The 23,375-nt window shown below is 41.1% G+C and overlaps 1 protein-coding gene across 2 annotated transcripts in view; it reads right to left on the minus strand.

Annotated features, from left to right (window-relative positions):
* The window catches only part of foxp4 (forkhead box P4), a 146,482-nt gene that overhangs the window by 93,739 nt on the left and 29,368 nt on the right, over nt 1–23,375 (minus strand). For both annotated transcript variants that reach the window (XM_053652984.1, XM_053652983.1), the window contains exon 2: nt 5,326–5,503. In XM_053652984.1, the coding sequence (XP_053508959.1) occupies nt 5,326–5,493 (168 nt within the window). In that variant the 5' untranslated portion in view covers nt 5,494–5,503. The remainder of the gene's footprint in view (nt 1–5,325; nt 5,504–23,375) is intronic.

The raw sequence follows: 23,375 nt of genomic DNA on the forward strand, positions 1-23,375 counted from the left end.
AGTTCCACCACTCCCACCGCATCCAGGTGAAAGAGCCGGGTTTGTTAAAAGAGGCGAATGAGAAGGGAGCATCAGGAGGGGAGAGACAATGCAGAAGCGATAAACAAAAAGAGGAGGAGGTGCTGAGGGCTTAGTGAGCGTACGAGTGAGTAAGAACGCGTATGTGTGTGTGTGTGTGTGTGTGTGTGTGTACACGCAGGTGGGTGGGTTTGCGTGGGACTGGGTGGCTGGGAGGCACTTCCTGAGAAAACTGTGGCAATCTTTGTATTTGCTTTTTTTAGGTGAGCCAGAGAGAAGTGAAACACAAACCATCAACGGACTAAGCCTGCCATATGAGTATGAGTAAAGAAATTTACAGGAAGTCATAGCCATAAAAAACTTTAAAGAGTTTCTTACAGAAAAGCAGGATATTTGTCAGTGTCAGGAGAATTCTCATATGGATACTATGATACTGTTTGCTTTACTAGTTTCAAACTATTTTCTCTCTCTGTGTCCTTTTAAATCCGGAGCGAAATCCAACAATAAGCATGGAATTGCTGAGGTATAATAATCAACACCGCATCATTGATTATTTTCCTATAACCACATGCCCTGTCACGTTTTATTCCTCTTATAACACAATTTGCCAGCGATTCATTTACTTATTAATGAATTACATGCTTTTCTCAGTTTAGAGCTATAGCATCACGTTACTTTACAGCAACTATAAACAGCTGTTCCCTCACTTTTTTTCTTGAATTTAAAAAAAAAAACACAGCTTGTTATCAAGAAAAGGTCTTTAACGTTCTCCATTCTGAAGACTTTTTGATGGAAAACTTAAAACTGCTGGCACAGGTGACTTCCAAAAAGGGATATGGATGGATAAGTATAAGATTATGTGACACGTCTACCATACAGTTCTAGTTGAATTAGCTGATACAAGTGTTGTGGTGTAACATTTAATTCTGGCACAAGTTTTCTTATGAGCTATTACAACCTGAAGAGGAGTGACAAAAAAAAAGAAGATTTTATATTGGCCATGCTGCCAATATAAAAAAAATAATTCCCTGCCAAGCTCGCTGGCTCAGAACTCAAAATCAGAGCTAATAGAAAAGGAGACCAAAAAAAGGACGTTATTTCTGATGTTGGTCCTCAGATGAAACAGCCATAAAACATCAGGAATAAGATTGAGGTCAGTGACAGATCCAGATTATCCAGAACAAAGCTGTGGCTTCTTTCAGCAATGCACTAACAGGGAGTGAAACAAAGTGTTTGCTCCATCTTTAGTCACTTTTCTTTGTGGTTTTAGTTTTTGATCCAGTATCTCAATCATGCAATTATAAGGAAGTATTGCGGTTAATACAACTATTTGAGTATTGTTAAGCTTCCAACATCAAATGTGACAGCAGTTCAAACAGGCACCCTGGGGGGTAGAGGGCGGGGCTTTCGAAAATTTCTGTCTTCAGGTAGAGTCGGGAATATAACACCTTGTGAAAATGATTTATAAAAAAAATAAAATAAAACAAGGAACAGGAGAAAAGCAGGTGTAGGGAGCTTCATATACTCCACCCTAAGGGCTCTGGATACACACACAACCTGCACGCCTGCAGCACCCACATACTCACCACCTCACACACACACACACACACACACACACACACACACACACACACGCACACACACACACACTCCTTTCAACATTTAAACGACAACTAATGCCATATGTTATCATAAAATGCTCTCCCCTACACCATCTAACGTCACTAAATGGCAGATTATGAGTAGAAGGTTAAAAAAAGGAACATAAAAAAGGCAGTTGAAGGAAGGAATGGTCACTGACTCATTTTTCTGAGTAAACTGCTGCTTTGCCAGTTTTGGTTTGATGACAAACCAAAGTGAATAAAACAGCCTTGTGTTGATGGTCTGATGAAGTGTTGTTGTTTTTTTTTCAATCCCGGAGACTGCTTCAGTTGAGTCAGGAGTGTTGGAGCAGAGAAATCAATCAATATACACTTAATTCAAGAGGCCTCTAGGGGCAGCATTGCGAAACACAGGTCTGAGACTGTCACTGGAGAGCGCTGATTTATTTAGTTACTTTTCAGACGGAATGTTCTTGTGACAAATTACAAGTTATCACTTCTGATTTGTTTGTTTCGAGTAGTCACATTTGATGTCATATTCATGTTGGTCGGTGTTAGCTGCGGCTCAAGCTTATGTTAAGCAGGCGAGTGTACGTGTACGAGCGTACGCGAAGCAGGCGAAAAATTAAGATTTTTATTTTATTTTACAGAATTAAGAATTTTTTCTTAATTCTTCATTTGAAGCTGACATTGATCCCCCCCCCCACCAAATATTTCCAATAAGTCAACACAACTTCGTTTTTTTTTCTATATATATAGTTCCAACAAATCAGATGTGTTTTTTAAGAGTTTATTCAGAAATGTTAAATTCACTTTTTATTTTATTATAAAGATTTTTAAAGCTCCTGTTGTACAAAGAGTACATTTTTAAACACACTATAGTTCTTCAGCTTTTGGCTGTTGGGAGCTACATAGTTCATATAATTACAAAAGAAATGAATCAGATTTATATTTGGGTTTATGGCGGGGGGTGGGGGGGGTACACAACACTTACTGTTAAAAGTGACAATTTGAACGTATAGAAAAAAGACAAAAGTCAATCGAGAATTCTAAGAAATACTGGTCAGAAAATCTTTTTTTTCTTTCTAAATCTTTTCAGTTAAAAACAGATATACCACAACTGATTGACTGAATGCAGCATGTAAACCCAAACAGCAAGATAAGCTCTACTTGAACAATAAGACTAAAAAGTAAGCTTTTTTTTGTCATTTTTTTTCATATTCTTCCAGATCCTATATTATTACCTATTTATTATAAACTGCCCCAGGTTTAGTTCTAACTTTCCAGACACCACAAAAATCAAGTGAGTGAGGCAATGAGAAGCAGAAAAAGGAAAACACGGTGCATTAGTGAGGTTGTGGATGGCATATGTTTGACATTGGGAATAGTTTGGAGTAGGAGTAACTGGCCATTTCTCTTTCTAATTAAAGGCTTTAGCTCACGTGACCACACACAGGTGCAATAACACAGACCTGGCATGAAAGAAAGGCCCGCTTGTATGAGGTAAAGCCTCTCACTTATTCTGTGTGAGGCTACACGCGCGCACACACACACACGCACACACACACGCACACACACACACACACACACACACATAAATGATGGAACCGGGGAAGGGAACCACAGAGGAAAAGCAATTCACTTCAATTACCTTCATTAGAATTCCTCTTGCTTATTTCAATTTACAGAAGCAGGGAAATGTGTGTGTGTGTGGGGGGGGGGGGGGGGGTGACTGGTCAGTGAGCGGGGTCTGTTCCTCTCTCTCTCTCGCTCTCTCGCGCTCTCCCTTTCAGAAGTGGTCCTCACACTAAAGGGCATCTGGTAACTTTTAAACTTTTTGGCCTTCTACACTCAGTTATTAGACATTGATCATTCTGCATTCACTCTGCATTATCCAAGTCTTTTTTGTTTTTGTGACTCATACATTTGCAGTCCTTTTCCTTAATAATATCCCGATTACTGATATTACCTCAGAAAGCAAACCAGTGAAGCCAACACAATGGTTTGGCTCCACGTTTGCCAGCGCTCCATTTCGCTCGACAAAGCTTGCGGCCTTACTTCTGTGCTATCAGCGTCGCAGAGCAGCTTCTGTTGGCCGGATGAGAACGCCTGGCCTGTGTTAGGGGGCTGGTGTGAGCGAAAAGTGAAAGTATTCCAGCCAAGAAGGTCCGGGAAGCAGTAAGGAAATTCCAGCTGACGCGCTGGACAGGGGAGACACTGACGCATGGGCCAGAGCAAGGGGCGCAACATTATTTGTGCTGACGTGTCGTCTAAAGCAACATGCTATTGAGAGCATTAACAGAATTACACTGTGGTCTGGGACTGCAGCAATCGATAAGCGACTGGAGAGGAACCAAAGACTGTAAGTGCAAAGTTCCTTGGTTCCTCCGCTGCTTTTATTAACCATAATACTAAAAGAGATTATATGGTCAGGAGAGCTGATGGGAGCTCATCTGAGTCCAAAACGCTGCACAATTTGTTCTAGTGTTGATACTACTGGGTTGGACGAATCTCTAACCTGGGCGGCGGGACAAGAAAATACATTTTTGACTCCCAGTTGCGCAGCAAAAAAAAAGTGCATTCGATGTCTTTTAGGTTTTGCAAAACGAAAAGACATTTGTTCTGCATGTTTAAACATAATGCATTTCACGGTGATGCGATACACCTCAATGCTGTAACTGTAGCGTGCACTACGCGCGTCAGCTACATACAGAAACATGAGACAAAATAGAGACGCGAGTAATATTTTATGATGTGAGGACAGAATATTACAGCTCACAGCCCAAAATACTGGCTTTTTGTTGACAGCATAAATACATTCTGCTACGTTAAAAACTTTAACAGAAAAGCATTTACGCTAGCACTGGAATATCGTCGGGAAGCTCGGAGCCTGATGATGCCAATGGATTGCATATGCTCTCTTTCCATGTTTATCAGAGCGACACTAAGGAATCCTCGAGGTCTGTGAGCTCATGTATGTGGATGAGCGGCGGCTTCATATACGTGTAAGCCTTCATGCTCCATGGTTGGTAACAGTTGGGTAGGAATTGGTAGGTGACCAAATGGTGGTGGGGGGGGGCTTTCTCAGGAGAAGATAAGCACACAGGCTACACAGGTTAGGCTTCAGGGAAAAACCAAAATATGACACATTAGAGCTTCCACTTTTCAGATGGTCTAGTTAACGATTTTATCATTGGCCCATCCCTGCATTACGTTTAGGTTTGGATCATCAGGAAGACTAGAACTTGTTCTAGTGACGAAGCATTGTTAGGTATTTGGAACGTACAGTATTTACTTGCTGAACACGTTTTTATTGTTTTAAAAGGGACAAAGTTTATCGAAACTACAGACATACATTGGCTGATATCAGTCTGTAGACATGTGAATATCTTCTTTAGAAATGTGAATGTTTGCCAAATGTAGGATATTTACTTACTATTCACCTACGATAAGCCAGTCATAATAGTTAACCTGAGGGGTGAGTAAATCCACAGTGTACACTTGAACATTGTGCAATACGCTCTATGAAATCCACTGTGTAATGTAAACTGCACAGTTTGCTTCTCATAAAAACCACTTGGGTATTTATACATTACACAATCAAAGACAATTGCACAAGACACAACTACCAGCAACTAACAGTCTTCTTCCTGGTTTTTTTTTTTTTTCTTTTTTTTTTTTTTTTAGAAATCTCACAGACACACACCTGCTGCTGTTGAAGGTGCAGTAAATCCACGGGGCTGATCTCCCCATTGGCGTCACCGTTGGACCCGCCCTCCCTTCCTCCGCCCTCCGATTGGCTGGTCAGGCTGCTGACTCCGTTTTGGTTGGAGGACACTGTTCGAATGGTCTCAGTTGCTGATTCTACCATCATCACGTGGCACCTGAGTGAACAGGGACAGTGGGAAAGAGAGAAAAAGAGAGAGAGAGAGAGAGAAAGAGAGAGGGGGGTTAAACCAAACAAAGACTAAATGACCATGAACGATTGCAATTGCTTAAGTTGTAGCTCTGGGCATGTTCAAGTCTCGGCAAGCAAACAAGTATTGCAACAAAAACATGCAAACACACTAAATCTAACCGCCATGGAGGAACACAAACTGTATTCATTGTGGCTGCTGAGAATGTGCACTTCTCCGGCATTTCTAAAGAGCACGACACAACAGTGTCTGCCAACCTTGAAAACTCTTAGTAAACAAATTGACTGGCTGTCGTGCAAACCGGAGCGGGTCAGGACACCACCTGAGCCTCTTCGTGTCCCACACAGATTGGTGAAAAAAACAAGGAATACTTCAAAACCAAGCAGAAGGTCTTACGGATGTTTGGTTGGAGAACACGCCTGCGCCAATGTGTTGATCAGAGACCTCAAACTGGGATTGGCGTGCTTCTTTCCACAGAAAGAACTAATAAAAATTACCTCACGTACATAAAATCAGCTCTATTTCTGAGTCCCGTCTCACCTTCAGACGTCTTTCGAGACACTGAGTTTTGATGCATGTGCTGCAACAACACCAAAGGTCCCTTTTAATTAGAAATCAATTGCCAAACATGTTAAAAAACCAGACCTGGTGGTTTTTTTTGTGTGTGTGTTTTTTTTTGGCGAGATGGCAAAGAAAACAGAACATTCAACAATGCAGGAATGCAGTAGTAGAGGTTAAGAAGCAAAAGGAAGAGCGTGGGAGAGAGACGAAGAGAGCTGCTGGAGCGCGGGATACATAACAAAACCTTCAAATGTGTGAACGCGACCCGTGCCTCCTCTAATAACAAGCACAAGCTCGTCTTTCTGCCTCTTCCAGTTTTAAAAATAAAGTTTTGTTTGGTTTTGTTTATACCTTTGTGTCTGTGCAATCCCGGGCTTGTCGAACAAAATGCCACGCAGGCATCTGAGCAGTGATTAGCTCCTGGGAATGAGGGGCAAATGTTTCATTAGTGGAAAACTGAGAGTCGAGACAGAGACGAGAAGATGGTGGAAAAAAAAAAATAATAATAATAAAAAAAATTACACGATAGCAGGTGAGTGCTTGACGTCTTGTCTCGGAAAAATCCGCTACATGTTCATTTAAGAAGAAGAATAAACACGGGGAATAAAGAGCATAATATGGGGCTGTGTTTGTTGTGGGAGCGGATTTATCGGTACATGGTGCTATCTGGCACATATGGCCAGCCACAACAACAGCTGCAGTGCTAAAAGACAGAGTGCAGCTTGTCTAAAGGACTGTTACTGTAGTGCACGCACGAAAAAGAAAAAATACGTTTTGACTCTTGGAAGGCACCTGAAACGCAGACGGTGAATCAGATTTCAGAACTTTCATCACGGCACAAGGTTCATAAAGCGTGTCATTCAAAGCCACCTGGTGAAAGTTTGGCTGCTAACGACGGGCAAATGAAGCGTTCATGCTTAACTGGCATGACTGAAAGGGATGCCGGCATATCCGGAGCTATAGAGGCCTGCAAACCAATATGATGGTGGCTTGACTTTGGATAAACCTCGAAGGCAAGCCGTGAAGCGACGGCAGACAGATAGCACCCCATCCATTTCTTTCATGGGAGAAGTCATGGGAAAACGTGAAGATGTAATGAATAAATAAAACCATGTAGAACTGTTCTGGATTCAATGTGTAATGATCCAGTGTCCAGTTTTACGATCAAGATTCTTACATTTGGTCGTTTCAGTATCTGCGTGGACCAATCATAAATTCATTAGCCATAAATTAAAACCAGGCTCAAAAGCAACAATTACGGTATTTTAACTACAGACTATGGAAAATAAACAAGAATGAAATCAGCAGATAGCGGGCAACTTTAACTAGCTACAGTTTATATCTAATAAAATCTTTGGGTAACGTTTCAGCTACGAGCTGAAGATATTATTAGAGTCTGACTACCATCTATAAAGTCTTTAAATGTGATGTGACAGTGCTTTAAATGTGCTAGCATTAAAGTTATACAGGGTGTCCCAAAGTCTCTGAATATAATGGAAATAAACGCTTTTTTTTTTTAGCAAAATGTCTTCCAAAATATTTCATACTTAGTTTATATTACCTGAGAACTGGACGTCCACGAACATCCACTGACGAAGACCATAAGCGATGTGGTGCTGGGATACACGGCCCCCTATGTAAGTATGGAGACTTTTGGGACGCCTTGTAGTTCACTGTATTTAACTCGGTTTTGTTACACCATCCATTCATATTCGTGATTGAATGGCATCCATTCAAACTAATCCGCCTAGCAAAATATTAATAATAATAATAATAATAATAATTCCTCTCAACAGCCAAGACGTGTCCTTGTTTGTCAGGTTTTGGAAAAGAGTAATATTTGTAGCAAAACTGAACTACTTTATAAAACTAACCCAGTTGGTGTGTTATGTTTAAAACAAACACATCTAATGGATTTTTCTTCTTTTGCAATTTTTTTTTTCTTCTCGAATGCTGGAGACTGTTTTATCTGGTCAGGGAGGCAACTGTGAATGAAAAACTGATAGCCCGAATATGTAATCTGCTTGTCCCGGGCTACTGATTTGTCCACCCTTGAGTATTATCCAGAAGTTTAATACAGCTGATAACCAGCCACCTCTTCACATCAGCGCTCTCCTCTCTTTTCGTTCCCTCGGCTCTCTTCCTACCTTCATATTCTCACTTCAACACCAACACAAGAGATCTTCTATGCTGCTAAATTGTAATTCAAAGAGTGTGATAAATCCAAGAAGCTTGGCGAGGGTACACTGGGCCAAAAGCATCAGATCAGGCAGCGTGACAGAAGCAGTCGGAAGGTGTGAGCATTGCAAGGAAGCCTTGTCATATTCAGTAATGGGCATAGATCGCAGCCGGAATGGGAGGTCGTTGGAAAAAAAGAAGAAGAAGAAAAAAAGCAGGCCAATAAATCAGCAGTTGGGAACCTCTGATTACGACTGTGAGACGGCGGTTTTGCCAAGTCTTGTAATTGTTTTTGGCAGCCTCAACCGATGCCAAGGCTTGCCGGGTCTCGTTCGAGCCCTCCCCTCTTCCAGCTGAACTTTGACCTTCAAGAATATTGAAAGATGCATTCCTCCTCCCAGGGGTGTAAAGCACAGGAGGGAAGGAGGAAAAAAAAAAGAGACAGAGAGGGGGGCATTCTTCTTCAGATCTAAGAGATAAAGAATGCGTTCGCGAGGCTGGGGTGGAAAACTGAGCAAATCAAAATGTACATTCGCCTTTTAATTGGACGGAAAATGGGACTGAACTTGCCTTTGCTTCAGGGAGGAAAAATCAATCAGGTTGCCTGTAAGTTCAAAAATAAATAAATAAAGTGAGTCTTCCTGTGGTAATGTAACACATTTGTCCACACACTGCAAGCTTTTAAATTTCTAACTCCTTTTTTTTTTTTTTTTAAACTTCTCCTATCAGCAGATTTTCTTTGGCACTTATGCGAAAGGGTGGAGGGGCCCATGATTCATTCTCTATCCTGTTTCTGCAAGTACGTCGGCTGCAGTGAGCAATCCTGAAAGCGCTCCTAACCGCCTGGTAAAAAGCCGCCTGTTTATATTGCTGATACTGAGAGTTGCTAAGGCGAAGGGGCAACCAGGGAATAAATAACCAGGTCTAAGTTCTGGTTCCAAAAAGTGCACAACTGCAGGGGAAAAAAAAGAAGAAAAAAAAACCCCAAAACAAAAAAACTAACAGCTTTACAGATTTTTATTTTCTTTTTTTAAACACACACTGCATTTTAGGGAAGTATCACGGGGGGAAAAAACAAGCTCAGGAAATGATGAAACAAACCACAATTTGTATCATCCATGTATAAAATGGTGCTCTTCCCAGAATTATACATTTGCTTTCCCTATTTGTTGCCAGCAGACGCCCAGGCATCTGAAATCTCTCTCTCGCTCTCTCTCTCTCTCTCAGGTGGGCCGTCACTTCAAGCCCTTAACAAATCTTGGCTATTCCCGAATTAGCCATTCCCTCCACACTAGATAAAAGAGGCAAAAGTGAGGAGAATGATCTCTTCTCCTCTTGATCTTTTTCTTTCTTGTTGCTGCTTTTTGTCAAAAATGTTCACTGAGAAGTCCGACAAAATTGTGAAAAGAAAAAAAAAATTCCAACATTAAAACATAATCCAAAATTTCTAAGTTGAATCCTGACCTTTCATCCAAAATCTTGGCAGAGATGGACAAAGTTTCGATCGGTAAAGTTTGCTCAAGCTCTCGGGTCTTGCTCAGGTCGTTGAGACAGAGCCTGGACAGAGCCGTGAGGACTTCTCAACATCTCTACAGCTGACTCTGAGCTCTTCGAAGGATCCAGCTTCGGATTTGCGAGCTGAGCCAGGATTTCAAATCCAGTTCTGCTCCAGAAGACAATCGGCGCAAACGCATACAGATCGAGCTGACTGAAACTGAAACGCAGTACTTCAACTGAAAAAAAAAAATCTCTAAAAATACTATCTAGCCCAATAAAATAGGTATTACAGATCTGAATACGTGCATCTTTCCCTGATTCGCCAAGCCAAGGCGAAACCGACCTTAGTGACAGTTAAATGTAAAAACATTATTTCCATAAAACTGAACCATCTATATATTTAAGCCAAAAAAAAAAACCTGTTAAAATAATAGCAACAGCATGTTATACGTCATAGCGAAGTGTTGACAGACTGGTTTATATTTGCAATTTCAGCTACAAGCACCGCTGCTTTGCTTAACTTCTAAAAATAAATAAATAAATAAATAAATAAACCATCGCATGGTCACAATGACAAGTTTGAACGTATTTATGAAAATGAAATACAGCCTGGCTGTCCGTTGTCCACGTTGGCTTGCCGTCGTTTCATCTTTTTTTTCTTTCTTTCTTTCTTTCGCTCTTTCCTTCATTCTTTCCGCTTTCTCTGCTTTGCCTTCTACAGGCTCATGTGTAGAGGTGGAAAGTATCCATTTAGACGTTCCAAATCTCTCAAAGACCACGACTCAAATAGTTTCCTGTTTCAATATTTTTGTACCAACACCAAAAACAACCTAAATAATGCTTAGTAGTCTTGCATTCTTTAAAAAAAATCAAATACAATAAAGGTTGCCTTAAGGCAACCTGAGCTGAAGCTACTTTTCTCGGGTTCCAGAACGCAACGCAGCTATACGAAGCAGTTAATGCTATAGACCCGGCTCGGTTAATTAGTGGTCCACGTGACGACCAGCACGACAGCATTAGCATGAAATTTGAAGCTTTGAAGTTGATCTGTTTGAGCAGAGTGTACAGATAAGGAGGCGTGAGCGCTGGACAGACTAAAGGACGAAAGCGCCGCTGCATCGCTCCGTTTAGGTAGAGACGAAGCGAGAGCTAAATCCCACTGGAACCAGGAAACCAGGAAAAGAAAACAGACCAACATGTCAATCTTGGATGCCACTGAAGATCACAAGTTCATGCTAAAGATTCATTTTGAATTTAGACCTTTAAGTACTTTTAGTACTTCTGTAGTTATTCTGTACGTTTCCCACCCACTCGATTTTAAATAAATCGTATATGAAAGTTCACAACGGCTCGTTGTTTATCCGAAACGTTCCCTGTGTCCTTTTAGCACCTGTAGCTTATCCCTGTTCATAACTCTTGGTGTGAAAAAGCTTTAAGCAGGTTTATTTGCACAAGTCCCCAAAAGCCTGTTTCGACAGCCTTGCGTCAGCCCGCAGGAACGCGCCTTATTAATAAAACAAACACAAAGCTGACTAGATTGGAAGAGACAGGCTCGACTGTGCTAACACAATCTCCCATTCACCCCCAGGCTACCTCGGCAATATCAGTTCCACTGAGAAGTACATGCTTCCCATCCGTCGCTTCCCCCTTTGGCCTCCGTTAGCATCTTGTTTAGCGAAGGAGAGGATTCAGTCAACACTGAAGAGGCCTAGCCTGAGGGAATAACCGATTCTTAAAAGAGGCTGAAGTGGAAGCTGAATTAATATTATGGGACGGGATGTAGTGTCACCCTTTTCATTTTTTTTGCCAAGTGAAAAAATAAAAATCAAGTACAACCATCTAGAGCTGGCGTTAAATGTACCATTTCAAGATCTAGAAGTAAGGCTCATTCAGGGAAAAAAAAACTGCTGAGATAAAAAAAATATATAAAAAACATTGGGTGGTACAGTGACATGTATTCATCTTGTTTATTTATTTGCCTGAACAGGAAGAACTGCCCTGGAGATCCAAACACCCAAAAAGTGCGGAAGGATAGGGTGTATTTGTGTTAGCAACCCTGGGCCAAGGGGCCAAGGGGCAGAGGGCAGGTGTGTCCTTGCATCTGTGTGTGTGTGTGTGTGTGTGTGTGTGTGTGTGTGTGTGTATGTGAGAGAGCGCGCGCGCGAGAGAGAGAGAGAGGGTGTATATTTATATGTTGTTAGTCTGTGGTTACAGAACACATCTTGCAGGAACGAGAGTTGATCTGAGAGCACTTCCTCCAGTAGCTGATCACAAATGTGTTTAAGTGTGTGTGTATGAATGTTGTGTATATCCTTGCGAGAAGTCGTTAGTGGCAGTTGTTGACAGCCAAAGACCCTACATCATGTGCCATAAAAGAAATTATTTTCAGAAAAAGCCAAGTTTTATCATACGGATCAACAGTTCTGCCGTTGTACTGCACATTTCTTACGAAGGAGCAACCGGGAAAAAATAAGAAATGGGAAATAGCGTCTCCAATATACCGACTAGGGACTAAGTGTATGACAGACACACATAATCTAAGAGTAATTATAAACAGTTTAAAAACATGCTGATATTTAACCCAGAAAGCAGACGTACGTGGGTTTTGGGGGGGGAGGGGACGGTTTGGACAGATGCTGCTGAGGAAACTGGAAGTTGGAGTGATAACAGGAAGTAACTTGACTCACATTAAACCTTTGAATGTAACTGTCGTTCGGTAATAATTCAAAATTGAACACGGAAAAAATGTTGTAGTATAATAGGAATAAAACATTCTGTTATTGGAAAATATTCAACCCTAAGTGGGCGTGACATGACCCAAGTTACTGCTACCTTGTTATTTTCCAATAACAGCATGTTTTATTCCTCTTTTACCAACATAGGGCTGGGCAATATCAAAAAAATATATCTCGAAACTTGAGGACACTTCTACGCTACATGAGGCGTATCATGATATATAATTCAGCTGTCTGCAAAAAAAACCCCAAAACTGTTAAACTGAGTATGACGATACTTTTCTTTAACACCTACAAAGACAAAGAACATTAAGTAAAAATATAAATAAATAAATTGTCAAATCACCGGCATCCATTCAGTACCATTTAATTTGTAATTATTCAAAATGTTAAAAAAAAAAAATACATCACCATACCAACGATATCTCAGAAAAGTGTATCGTGTATATCGTATCACAATATCAATATTATATCGATATATCGCTCCGCCCTACACCAAAAGTTTTAACCACTTTACTGTAACACCGAACGTTTTGGAATTTGTGGGAGAGAAGTTACTTCCTGTTATGATGTTATTCCTGTTATTACGAAAACATCACCTACCGTCGTGTTTGATTTCTTACTTAACTTAAGTTCCTTACTGCAATCGGGCTGATTTCATAATGCCTGTGGCCCAGAAACTAAGACAGGGCAAACTTTTTTCACATTTTGAGCTGCTGAATGAAGATGCGAAATCATTAAGAGCCATAATAATAACAATAACGTTAGAGTTTTGTGGGCGTGACCCTGATGCCTCACGTGAAATCAAAAGTACGTTAATGTGCAAGACAGAAGACGAGCAATTTTTTTTATTATTATTTTTTTTTTTTTACTAGAAATGAACACCAGATCTTGTATCTGAGAAATTCATACTCAAGGGTTAGGGTTAGGGTGAATTCATGAATTTATAACAGAAGGACGCAAAAGCTAACTTAGCACCTGACCCTAACCTTTGTTTCTTTGCGCGTAACTGGAGTCATGTGACTTGTTCCAGGACTTTGGCGCTGTGAAGAAGAGACAGAAATGTGCAACTCCTGTCTCCTGTAAATGAACATAGAGATGAGAACAAATGAACGGAAGAGACTAAGAGAAGGGCAGTGAGGTTGCGAAAGAGAGCTACTCTAAACTCCTAGTGTCTCCTAGTAGACTTCACCTTACTCTTCCCTCAGTAGCATCAAAGCGCTTCAGCCACCCAGCTCTCATTAGCGATCAGCCTCTCAGGAATGTCCTGACAGTAAAGGAAAGCTTGCTTTTTGAAGACCGCTTAGCCAAGCACTCATGCGATACTTTCTCTCTCTCTCTTTCTTTTTTTTAAACAAGGCGGCCATCTTTCTTGTTCCACTCTGCATTCATCCACTGTCCCTCTGGCCACTCACTTCAAGCACTCGTGCCATTAAAAAAGACCAATATTCTGCATCTCCAGCATGGAGGGCCTTTTGTCTCGACACTTGCTAAAAAGAAATGAGGATTTGAATGCGCCCGTGGAATTTCAGACATGACTAAAGGGCAAAGGACATCTTTAGTGCTTTGTAGATGTACACCATTCGGGAATATTGTTTCACACGTGGTACAAGATGTTCTTATATGCAGGTCTCGTGTGTTAGAGTTTTAAAAAAAAAAAAAAAAAAAAAAAAAAAGTGTGTGTGTTGTCATGAGCTTTTCTCTCTTGTGATCGCCTGGAGCAGGTCCAAGATATGCAGGTGAGACTCATTAGTACACAAAAAGCATAGATGTAGCAGCACTTGATCCTTTCTTCTGCTCTATGCTCTGCTTCAAAGAGGAATTACCAGACTCCTCACTGACCCAGCATGTTTTGAGAACTCAATGTGTGTGTGTGTGTGTGTGTGTGTGTGAGATGAAGGAGTTTCTGACTGTCTACTTTAAAGTCTATCAAAGAGCAAACATTGGGAATGAATGCTAGTTTCACTTATTTTACTGTACTGGCAACCCTACGTTCGGTCAATGTAAAAAAAAAAAATCACAAAACGAGATCGCCCCGTATCCAAAGATAACCGATTCATTTTCTTAACACGCAGAGCGAGACGAAAAGAGGGAATAAAAAGAGCGAGACACCGAACAAAACCATCTATATTCATAATGCTGATGATACAACTTTGATCTCATGGTAATAGCGTGTCTAGGTTAAAGACGAGCGTCCTACTTTCTGGAGAACGGATACGTCTCTTGTTGAGCCCATGCCAGGTCGTATCCCGTGATTTTTGCGCTCTTACATATATCTGCCAAGCCTTCAGAGGAAAAATGTTTAATTGCCGACTGTCACGTTGACCATTTAAAGTACGTAAAGGACAATTCAATTATCAAGGACATTTCGGAGTGGTGGGTGGGGGGGGGGGGGATTCACACTGGGTATATAAAGGAGCGCGACCATGAAAGGACAGAAATCTGACGCAATAAAGCATTGAAAGGAAAAGAAAAGAAATGGTCGTGTGTGCCATATGCTGCTCTTGCCATGCATATGTGGCCATAATCAGTCCTGAGGCGGAAGAGGCAAAGTCCTGTTTGTGGAGCCCATAAAGATTAGCCCTTCAGTCAGGTGGGCTCCGCCGCGATAGGTAAACACTGCCGACATTCCGGCCTGATGAGATCGTTTCAGAGCGAGACAGTGTGCATGTGAGTGTGTGCAAGCCACCAGGGCAAACATGCACTCAACCACCACCACCTTGTTTTTTTTTTATTCTCTTTTCTGAACTGCAGTAAGTGATTTTCCAGGCCACCCTTGACGTTTAAGAGAGTGGAGATCGCTATACGAGGCTCCGGCTCCATCAGACACGTGCAGATCCTGGCAAATATTTGGAATAGGTGCAGTGCACTCACAGACATCGCATTTATCAGTTGCAGAACGCTGAAAGTTAGCAGACGCGTAGTCCAGGGTCAAGGCTATACCACGCTCAAGTCATGCTCATAGGTACGGCTCGGCTCTCATTCTCGACACCCTGGAACGGTTTAAAAGGCCAATGACAGGGCGAGGAACTGATATGCAAGCTGTATTTAACGCAGATGTTTTGATGGCTTCCGGTTTTACCAATCAGCCTTACAACATAATTAGCACACGTGGTGATATATGAATATGACCTTCAGAGCACAGTTCATGCCAAGATGAAGTTTGATGGAAGGCTGTTTGGGATTATAAGTGAGCAACAAGACCAGTGGGATGGAGGGAGAGAGTGACCAGAGAGACACCAAGTAAAGGTTAGAGCTTCCAAGTCAGCTGACCAATATGGATGAAAAAAAAAAAATTTAACGCCTATGAGCTATGCAAAACATATCAATAAACGAATACATCGTGTATTAAACATGAAGGAGGTTCACGAAAAAACGGGAAAGTGATCCCTCGCCATGACGGATCAAACCCACAGCTCAGTCAAGGTCAGATTAACCACTGTAATCTGTTGTGACCGTTAGTGAATAACAGAAAGCAAATGAATAAGTCGGTGAGTGGTGGTGGGACAGAGAGATGATTTTCTATTGCGTATTTGAATGGACAGCTGGGAAAACAAAAATGCTGTAATTTAAACCTTGTAGAAGAACCTAACCCAAACAACAATCCTGGTGTTTATTACGAGTTTAACACAATGCCACTATCTGTAACTGTTTGGTGCTCCAAATATTCGTAACTCGTTTCGGGTTGAAACCTGAAGTGGGCGTGGCCTAAACACAAATTGGGTTTCTTTCTTTCTTTTTTTCTTTTTTTAAATAGAGACGTGCATGGTACCTTTTTTTTTTAAATCCCGCCTACCCAGTTATTATTTTCCGAATATATTTTCAAACAAATTTTGCTGGTTGTATTTCCAAAAAAACGGAAATAAATGAGCAGCTAAACCACCGTGACCCTGACCAGGCAGTTACTAAGGATAAATGAATGCTCTTTTTTGTTGTTGTTGTTGCATCTTAACCAGATGGCTTGTGAACGGTTCTGGCAAGCTTTCCCGAAAAAAAAAAAAAAAAAAAAAAAAAAAACACCAATAGTGTATATCTGTATTTGTATCCATTTAAAGCACTGTGCAATCCAAATAATATATTCATGGCATTTATTAACTAAAATTGTACATGTATTAATTCAAATTTCGGTGATGTGACAGATTAAACTATGTTAATATAAACAAAAACTAGCTAACTGATTGAGAAGAGATTATCTCACAGGTATATCATTATACATTTCTCCAAACTGCAGGCATTAACAATCAGTCGGAATACACGGAATGAATTTGCTTAAATAAGAAAAGTGGATATGATTTTAAAAAAAAAAAACACGTTTATAAATCACTTTCCGAGACGGGCACGGTACATTTCGGAGTTAATTAATTGATTGGATCAAAGTGGCTTTAATCAAATAAAATTTAATAACTACCTAATAAAAACAAGGGGTTTGAAGGAGAAATAGTGGGAAATGATAGCGTCTCCACTTTTCAAATTAATTGAATTTTACTACTCTTGAACTTGGTCCAAGGCACCTAAACACACACACACACACACACACACACACACACACGCCGTCTTTTTTTGCCAGCTAATGCCATCAGCTTCCGCTTTCTACTTTTCCATTTTTAAAACCGACATCATAAAAATGAAAGCTAAAATATTCCTACGTTCACCAGCATGGCTGATTACAATAAAAAAAAAAAAATGTCTGTTTTTATAAATTAGCTCAGGACTTGAATGCAAATGAATATCAGCACAATGAACAAGGGAGGAAACGTTACTAATTTGCATCATACTAATATTAATAGAATAATTCATGGCGTAATATAAATAAATTAAGAAGGTAATTCATTTGGAGGAAGAAAAAAAAAAAGAAAAAAAAAAAAAAAGGATGCCAGGGATTCAATTCAATTTAGTGGGAAAGTGCGGGAGGGGTAACCTTTAACAAAGACAAAAACATTAATTGCTCGGCTGTAGGCTTTGTCATGAAGGGTCAAATTTGAAGAGAATGGGGTGGGGGGAAAAACGATAAAATGCTTCACATTAAACCTACATAAATATTTCAGTTTATTAAATTGAATAGACAGATTTAAGTCTGTTCTGATTCAGTTCGACACTTGATTTAGAAGTTACTTCACTGAAAAACTGAATGTGAGTTTGAACTTTTACCTCGTTTATTCCCGCAGGTTTCTTTCTTTTTTTTAAAATGATTTTTTTCTCCTGTTCATGCTGTTGCAGAGCATAAGCAGATGCTTTTGTGTCATTATCCGACTTATTACACATCATTAAAACACTGGTAGAACATTCCAGAAGAAATGCACGCCGAACCACAGCACCTCTCTCTCTCTCTATCTCTCTCTGTCTTAATGGGAGGGTGTCATACTTTTGTGCACATGTGTGTGTGTGTGTGTGTGTGTGTGTGTGTGTGCCACCGCTCCTAAGTGACAAAAAAAGAACAACATAATTGGAGAAATGTACGCAGTAATAATAGGTATTCAGAAAATGATAATTCATATTAAACAGGGTGCATAAAGTCAGCCTCATTTGCATGTTTTAGATTATATGCATTTCAAAAGTAATTTCCGCAGGGCATATGAATGACATTAATTCCCCAGCGGTTTCTGCTATAGACCTCAAACTATCAAACACTCAAACATTCAAAAGATGAAAAAAAAAAGGGAAAAAAAAAGAAAAAGTACTGCCACATTTGCGAGGGGAGATTTCAAGGTTAAAGTATTTGAATGCACATTTGAAACTTCTGTCTTGTTCATAGCCTAGTTTTTTAAACTTGCGTATGCTGCCTAGAACCTCGACATACTCAATACGATCTCTAATGACATTCCAAATCTAAACACTTACGTTCGAGCTTAAACCGGTTCCTAGAGCTTTTGTTTTCTGACTCGTATGTAGTATCAATCTAAGAAAATAAACGTTGGCGCACAAAGTGCAAAAAAGGAGACAGCAGGAATATGGGGTTTCAGTTCGTAATCATGCGAGAGCGTGCTGTAATTATCATTACTGTGTGAAAGGGTGCGAGAAGAGAGTGGAGAGGTTTTTAACGGGGCCTGAACATGACGTGAGTGAGAAAGAAAAACCCAAGATCAACTTTTAGCCTCGACGCATTTAGTGAAAGAGAAATAAATAAATAAATAAATAAATAAATAAATAAATAAAGGATGAAGACCTGAAGGCACTCGGTATCTACGACTCAAGTGGAAAATCGGCTCTGGAGTCAAAAAAGCGGGACATTTTTGAGTTATTAGAGAATTTGGTTGCGAGCCACACTGTAGCTCCTGATTCATTAGGGGGGAAGCAGACGCGCAGCACATGAATGAGCAAGATGGCCCCCACCTGTTTGTCTGCACCAGATTTGGCCGATTCACAAAGTCGGCGCTGAAAGAGAAAAGCAGCAGGGGTGAAGAAAAAGAGAGAGTAAGAGAGAGAGAGAGAGAGAAATAAAAGACTGCAAATGGAAAAAAAAGGCACTGTGCAATAAATTCGCAGATGGAGCTGCATCTTTTTAACTGCTCTCATTTGTGATCTTTTCCTCTGTAACAGATTTGTTTGCGAGACGAGTCGGTGAATAAGCAAAGTGAAAATCGCAAATTTTGTTTTGCAAAGTGCAAAACAACACACACGGCAACAATAAAAACAGCTATAACAAGGCTTTCGACAGAGCCATTTCAAATTCATATCGATTTACATCATTCAGCGCGCATGGGGCGGGAACGGTTAAGGTTATGAAGGTTATGGCGAGGTTACGATTGAATTTGGATCAAATTCAAACTTTATTCAAACTCAACTCACACCGTCTGAGTGTGTGTGTGTGTGTGTGTGTGTGTGTGTGTGTGTGTGTGTGTGAGAGAGAGAGAGAGACAGAGAGAGATACACACACAGAGACACAGAGAGAGAGAGACAGAGAGAGACACAGAGAGAGAGACAGAGAGAGACACACACAGAGACACAGAGAGAGACAGAGAGAGAAACAGAGAGAGAGACACAGAGAGACAGACAGAGCGACAGAGAGAGAGACACACAGAGAGACAGAGAGAGAGAGAGACACACACAGAGAGAGACACAGAGAGAGAGAGACAGAGAGAAAGAGACACACACAGAGAGAGGGAGAGAGAGAGCGACAGAGAGAGACACACACACAGAGACAGAGAGAGAGCGACAGAGAGAGGGACAGAGAGAGACACACACAGAGAGACAGAGAGAGAGAGACAGAGAGAGAGAGACACACACAGAGACAGAGAGCGACAGAGAGAGGTAGAGAGAGAGAGACAGAGAGAGAGACAGAGAGACACACAGAGAGACAGAGAGAGAGACACACACAGAGAGACAGAGAGAGAGACAGAGAGAGAGAGACAGAGAGCGAGAGAGACAGACAGACAGGCAGAAAATGAAAATATCTGGAGGATAAATCAAGCTAATTATGTTCTGGAAGCCTACAACTGCTTTATTTTTTTTAAGAGTTTTATTTTTCTCAAGTTCTGTAGCATTTTTTTTCTTCAAAACAAGATGCCATGAAAAGAGAATTATTTCCTAAGTCAAGAGGATATAGGCGTTAAAAAAAACCCAAAAAAACCCATCAACAACCGCAACGTAACGAACCTTTTCAGAGTTCAAGGTTAAAGTATTTGAATGAATTCTGTCTTGCTTGTTTAAAGTTGTAAAGCCTTTAGAGGTCAACAGATCGAAATCAAGCACCTGAACCCAACCGAATTCAATTCAAGCCTGTGGAGAACATCCACCTCCAATATCATGTTTCCATTTAATCACTAAGAAAGACTAGTACCAGATCCCTGTAGAAAATTCAGATTTTCATATTTTTTTACTTCCTCTGGCTTTTAATTGGTCTTGCGTGACTAAATCCAAGAAAGTCAGAGTCCAGACCATAATCATAACATGGCGAGAGCGAGAGAACCCTGAGCCTGGCGAGACCGAGCCAGCCGAACTGAACGCTCAGACCTAGACGTAGGTAGCATGCGAGGAAGCGAGAGTAAGACGACGAGATTTCCACCTTTTCTCCGATTTCCTTATTGCGCATTGTATTTGCATAAAATACAAAACTTTCCCAAAAGCATTAGTTAAGGAAAGTTAAAGATTTTAATTGGTACAGAGAATGTTTGATACCACTGAACTTTAAGTTGCGATGGTTTTTAAAAAAAATAAATAAAATAGACAGCTGGGGAATTTGTGCAGATTCAAACATTCAATTTCATACGGAAAAAAATAAATAAATAAATACATACATAGAAGGTTACGCTGACCAAGCCCATAACCTCAACCTTCTGCAATGTCCGTAACCTTTTCATGCAAATTGGTGTGTGTGAATACAGACTAAAGGTACATAAGGCTGCGGTGACAAGGGCAGGGACAGGGATGGTTTAGTTAACTTTATGCACTGAACTTACCCTTTTCCACAAGCAAAAGCACAGCATTCTCGAGTTTCAAAAACAGCTAAAGAAACAGGTCAGAAGTCTGAGTGCGGCTCGTATAGGTCGGCGTCTGATACCTTCCACAGAATACTGCGTCTCTTGATCTCCTCAGCTCTCGTGTGTCTCTTTTAACTTCGAAAAACAGACGAGTGAGAGCGAGGAAGAAAAAAAAAAGCGTGCGTATTTGTCATTTCCGATTGTTTACCTTTTTCACAGAGAATCGATTTTTTTTTTTTCTTTCATTTTACATCTCATCTTTCCTGGAAGTGCCTGGCCGAGATCCTGCCAAACTGCTTCATGGCGCCGGGCCTCTGGAGAAGGTTGAGACGTTTTCAGAGTCAAAGTCATTTAAATGATACAATGCTGCGTTTGTCTCAGGCACCTCTGTTTCTCTCTTACACTTCTCTCACACGTCTATTCTTTTGCTTTTTCTTTTCTCCACAGCGAGTTCATGACTATATGTTTTAATGCCTCACCCCCCCCCACTCTCACCCACTCCACCCCACTCCACCACACACACACACACACACTTTTTATTTAATGTCTCGCCAGTGCATGTACGCCTTGAAAAATAAAAGCAGGACTTGTTACATCATGACAGCGTGATGATCACAAGGGATTAAGAGCTGGATTTTGCAGAGGCCTTTGTGGACGCTCGTTCCACTGTGCTTCGTATCTAAAGCAGTGCTGCGAAAGCGAATCTCCAACTGTCTGGAGAATTCAGGTTCTCATAGCTGAGAACTCCTGATGACTTTACCTGACCACAAATCATGCAACAAAGAGGGCACAGAGAATCGTCGAAAGAGAGAGAGAGAGAGAGAGAGAAAAAAGTGGCCCTGTGATGCTATTTGGAAAATACATACCTCTCTCACAAATGGATTCCATATGAGTTTTCTAGGCCCCGGCGGACTAACAAAAACTGTCACGCAGCTAAATTGGTGTCACCTACAGGGTCATGATTAATAGTTGCATAAATGTGCTCGCACGGAACAAAAGACAAGGGGCGGGTTCTTTCCTAACAAGGTTTTTTTTTTTCTTGTGGAGGGGATTGAAGGCGATTTGCTGAGATTACACAAAGGACAAAAAAAACAGAAAGGTATATCAAATATTACAATCTTCATCCAGGTGTGAACCGCTGAAATATCTTATGACCGTTCGAAATGCTTCTCGGTGGGTGGTTAACATTACACGAGTACCGTGTGGAGTCCGAAAAAAACGGCGTCTTGTGCTGTAAACGCGCTATAATGGGGCACTGGTGGCTTAACGGTTAAGGCTCTGGGTTACCGATCAGAAGGTCGGGGGTTCAAGCCCTGGCACTGCCAAGATGCCACTGTTGGGCCCTTGAGCAAGGCCCTTACCCCTCCTGGGGTGCCATATCATGGCTAACCCTGCGCGCTGACCCCAGCTTCCTCACAGGCTGGGGTATGTGAAGAAAAGAATTTCACTGTGCATATTTTTCACATATGTAGTATATGTGAAAAATAAAGACTCGCTATAATCGTGTTCGAATAAAAGGTTAACGTCAAACAAACACTTCAACTATGTTGTAGTAAAATTGCAGTTTATCGCTATTAGCTACAGATGCTATCATAAGAAGCAGGATTAGAATAACCGATAAGAATCATTCCCCCCCCCAAAAGATATTACTAGCCTCGGTCATTGAGGTAATTTATTTCCTACACCTGTTAACATTATTAATACGGCAAGATTGCACGGAATTACTTCCTCGCCACACCGCTGATCCGAACGAACGATTTCTTTCAGATGATTTATGTAAAAAAAAAAAAAAAAAAAAAACACTCAGGAAAAGAAAAAAAAAAAACTAGACCTAAGTGAGAGCCTTGTGTACAGGACCTGAATGAGACCACCCACGTCTAATAGACTATTTTTCTTTAATTACTCCCAGAGGTGGAGGCTGGGTGTGTAGGCAGCGCCAGCTCTGTATTAAACTACCTGACCACACTTCCTGTAGGTTAACCGTCCAATCTCGGACTAAATTTCAGACAAGGCCACCAATTAAAACCCATCTTACGCCTGTCACCTCAATTAGAGCCGTCGTATTTATTTAAAACGCACTCCGCCGAGGCGGCTTTTAATACTCCGACACGATTAATCGATTATCGGTGTGGCCGGCCCGAAGAGACCGACCGTCGTAATTGGGCTAAATAAAATAACAAACGGCATTGTTTGCGGTCGTGGCGAGACGGGTGTCACGGAGGTGCGCTGTCATTGTCGACTGGATAAAACCGCCGGGGCGATCTGCGGAAGGCGTTCCTCTCCGGTGTCAACCAATTAACATTTCCCCAACACCTCGCTCCTCTTTGATGCTAGTTGTCGCCATTGTAATGGGAGGTTTCTTAGGTCAGCGTCTTTTACAGAGGCAGCGTGTCACATTGTTATTCTCTTCCACAGCGCCTTTTAATTGCGTTCTGCTGCGTCTCTTTGCGT

Source organism: Ictalurus furcatus, chromosome 21, assembly GCF_023375685.1.
Source record: "Ictalurus furcatus strain D&B chromosome 21, Billie_1.0, whole genome shotgun sequence".
Lineage (NCBI taxonomy): Eukaryota > Metazoa > Chordata > Actinopteri > Siluriformes > Ictaluridae > Ictalurus > Ictalurus furcatus.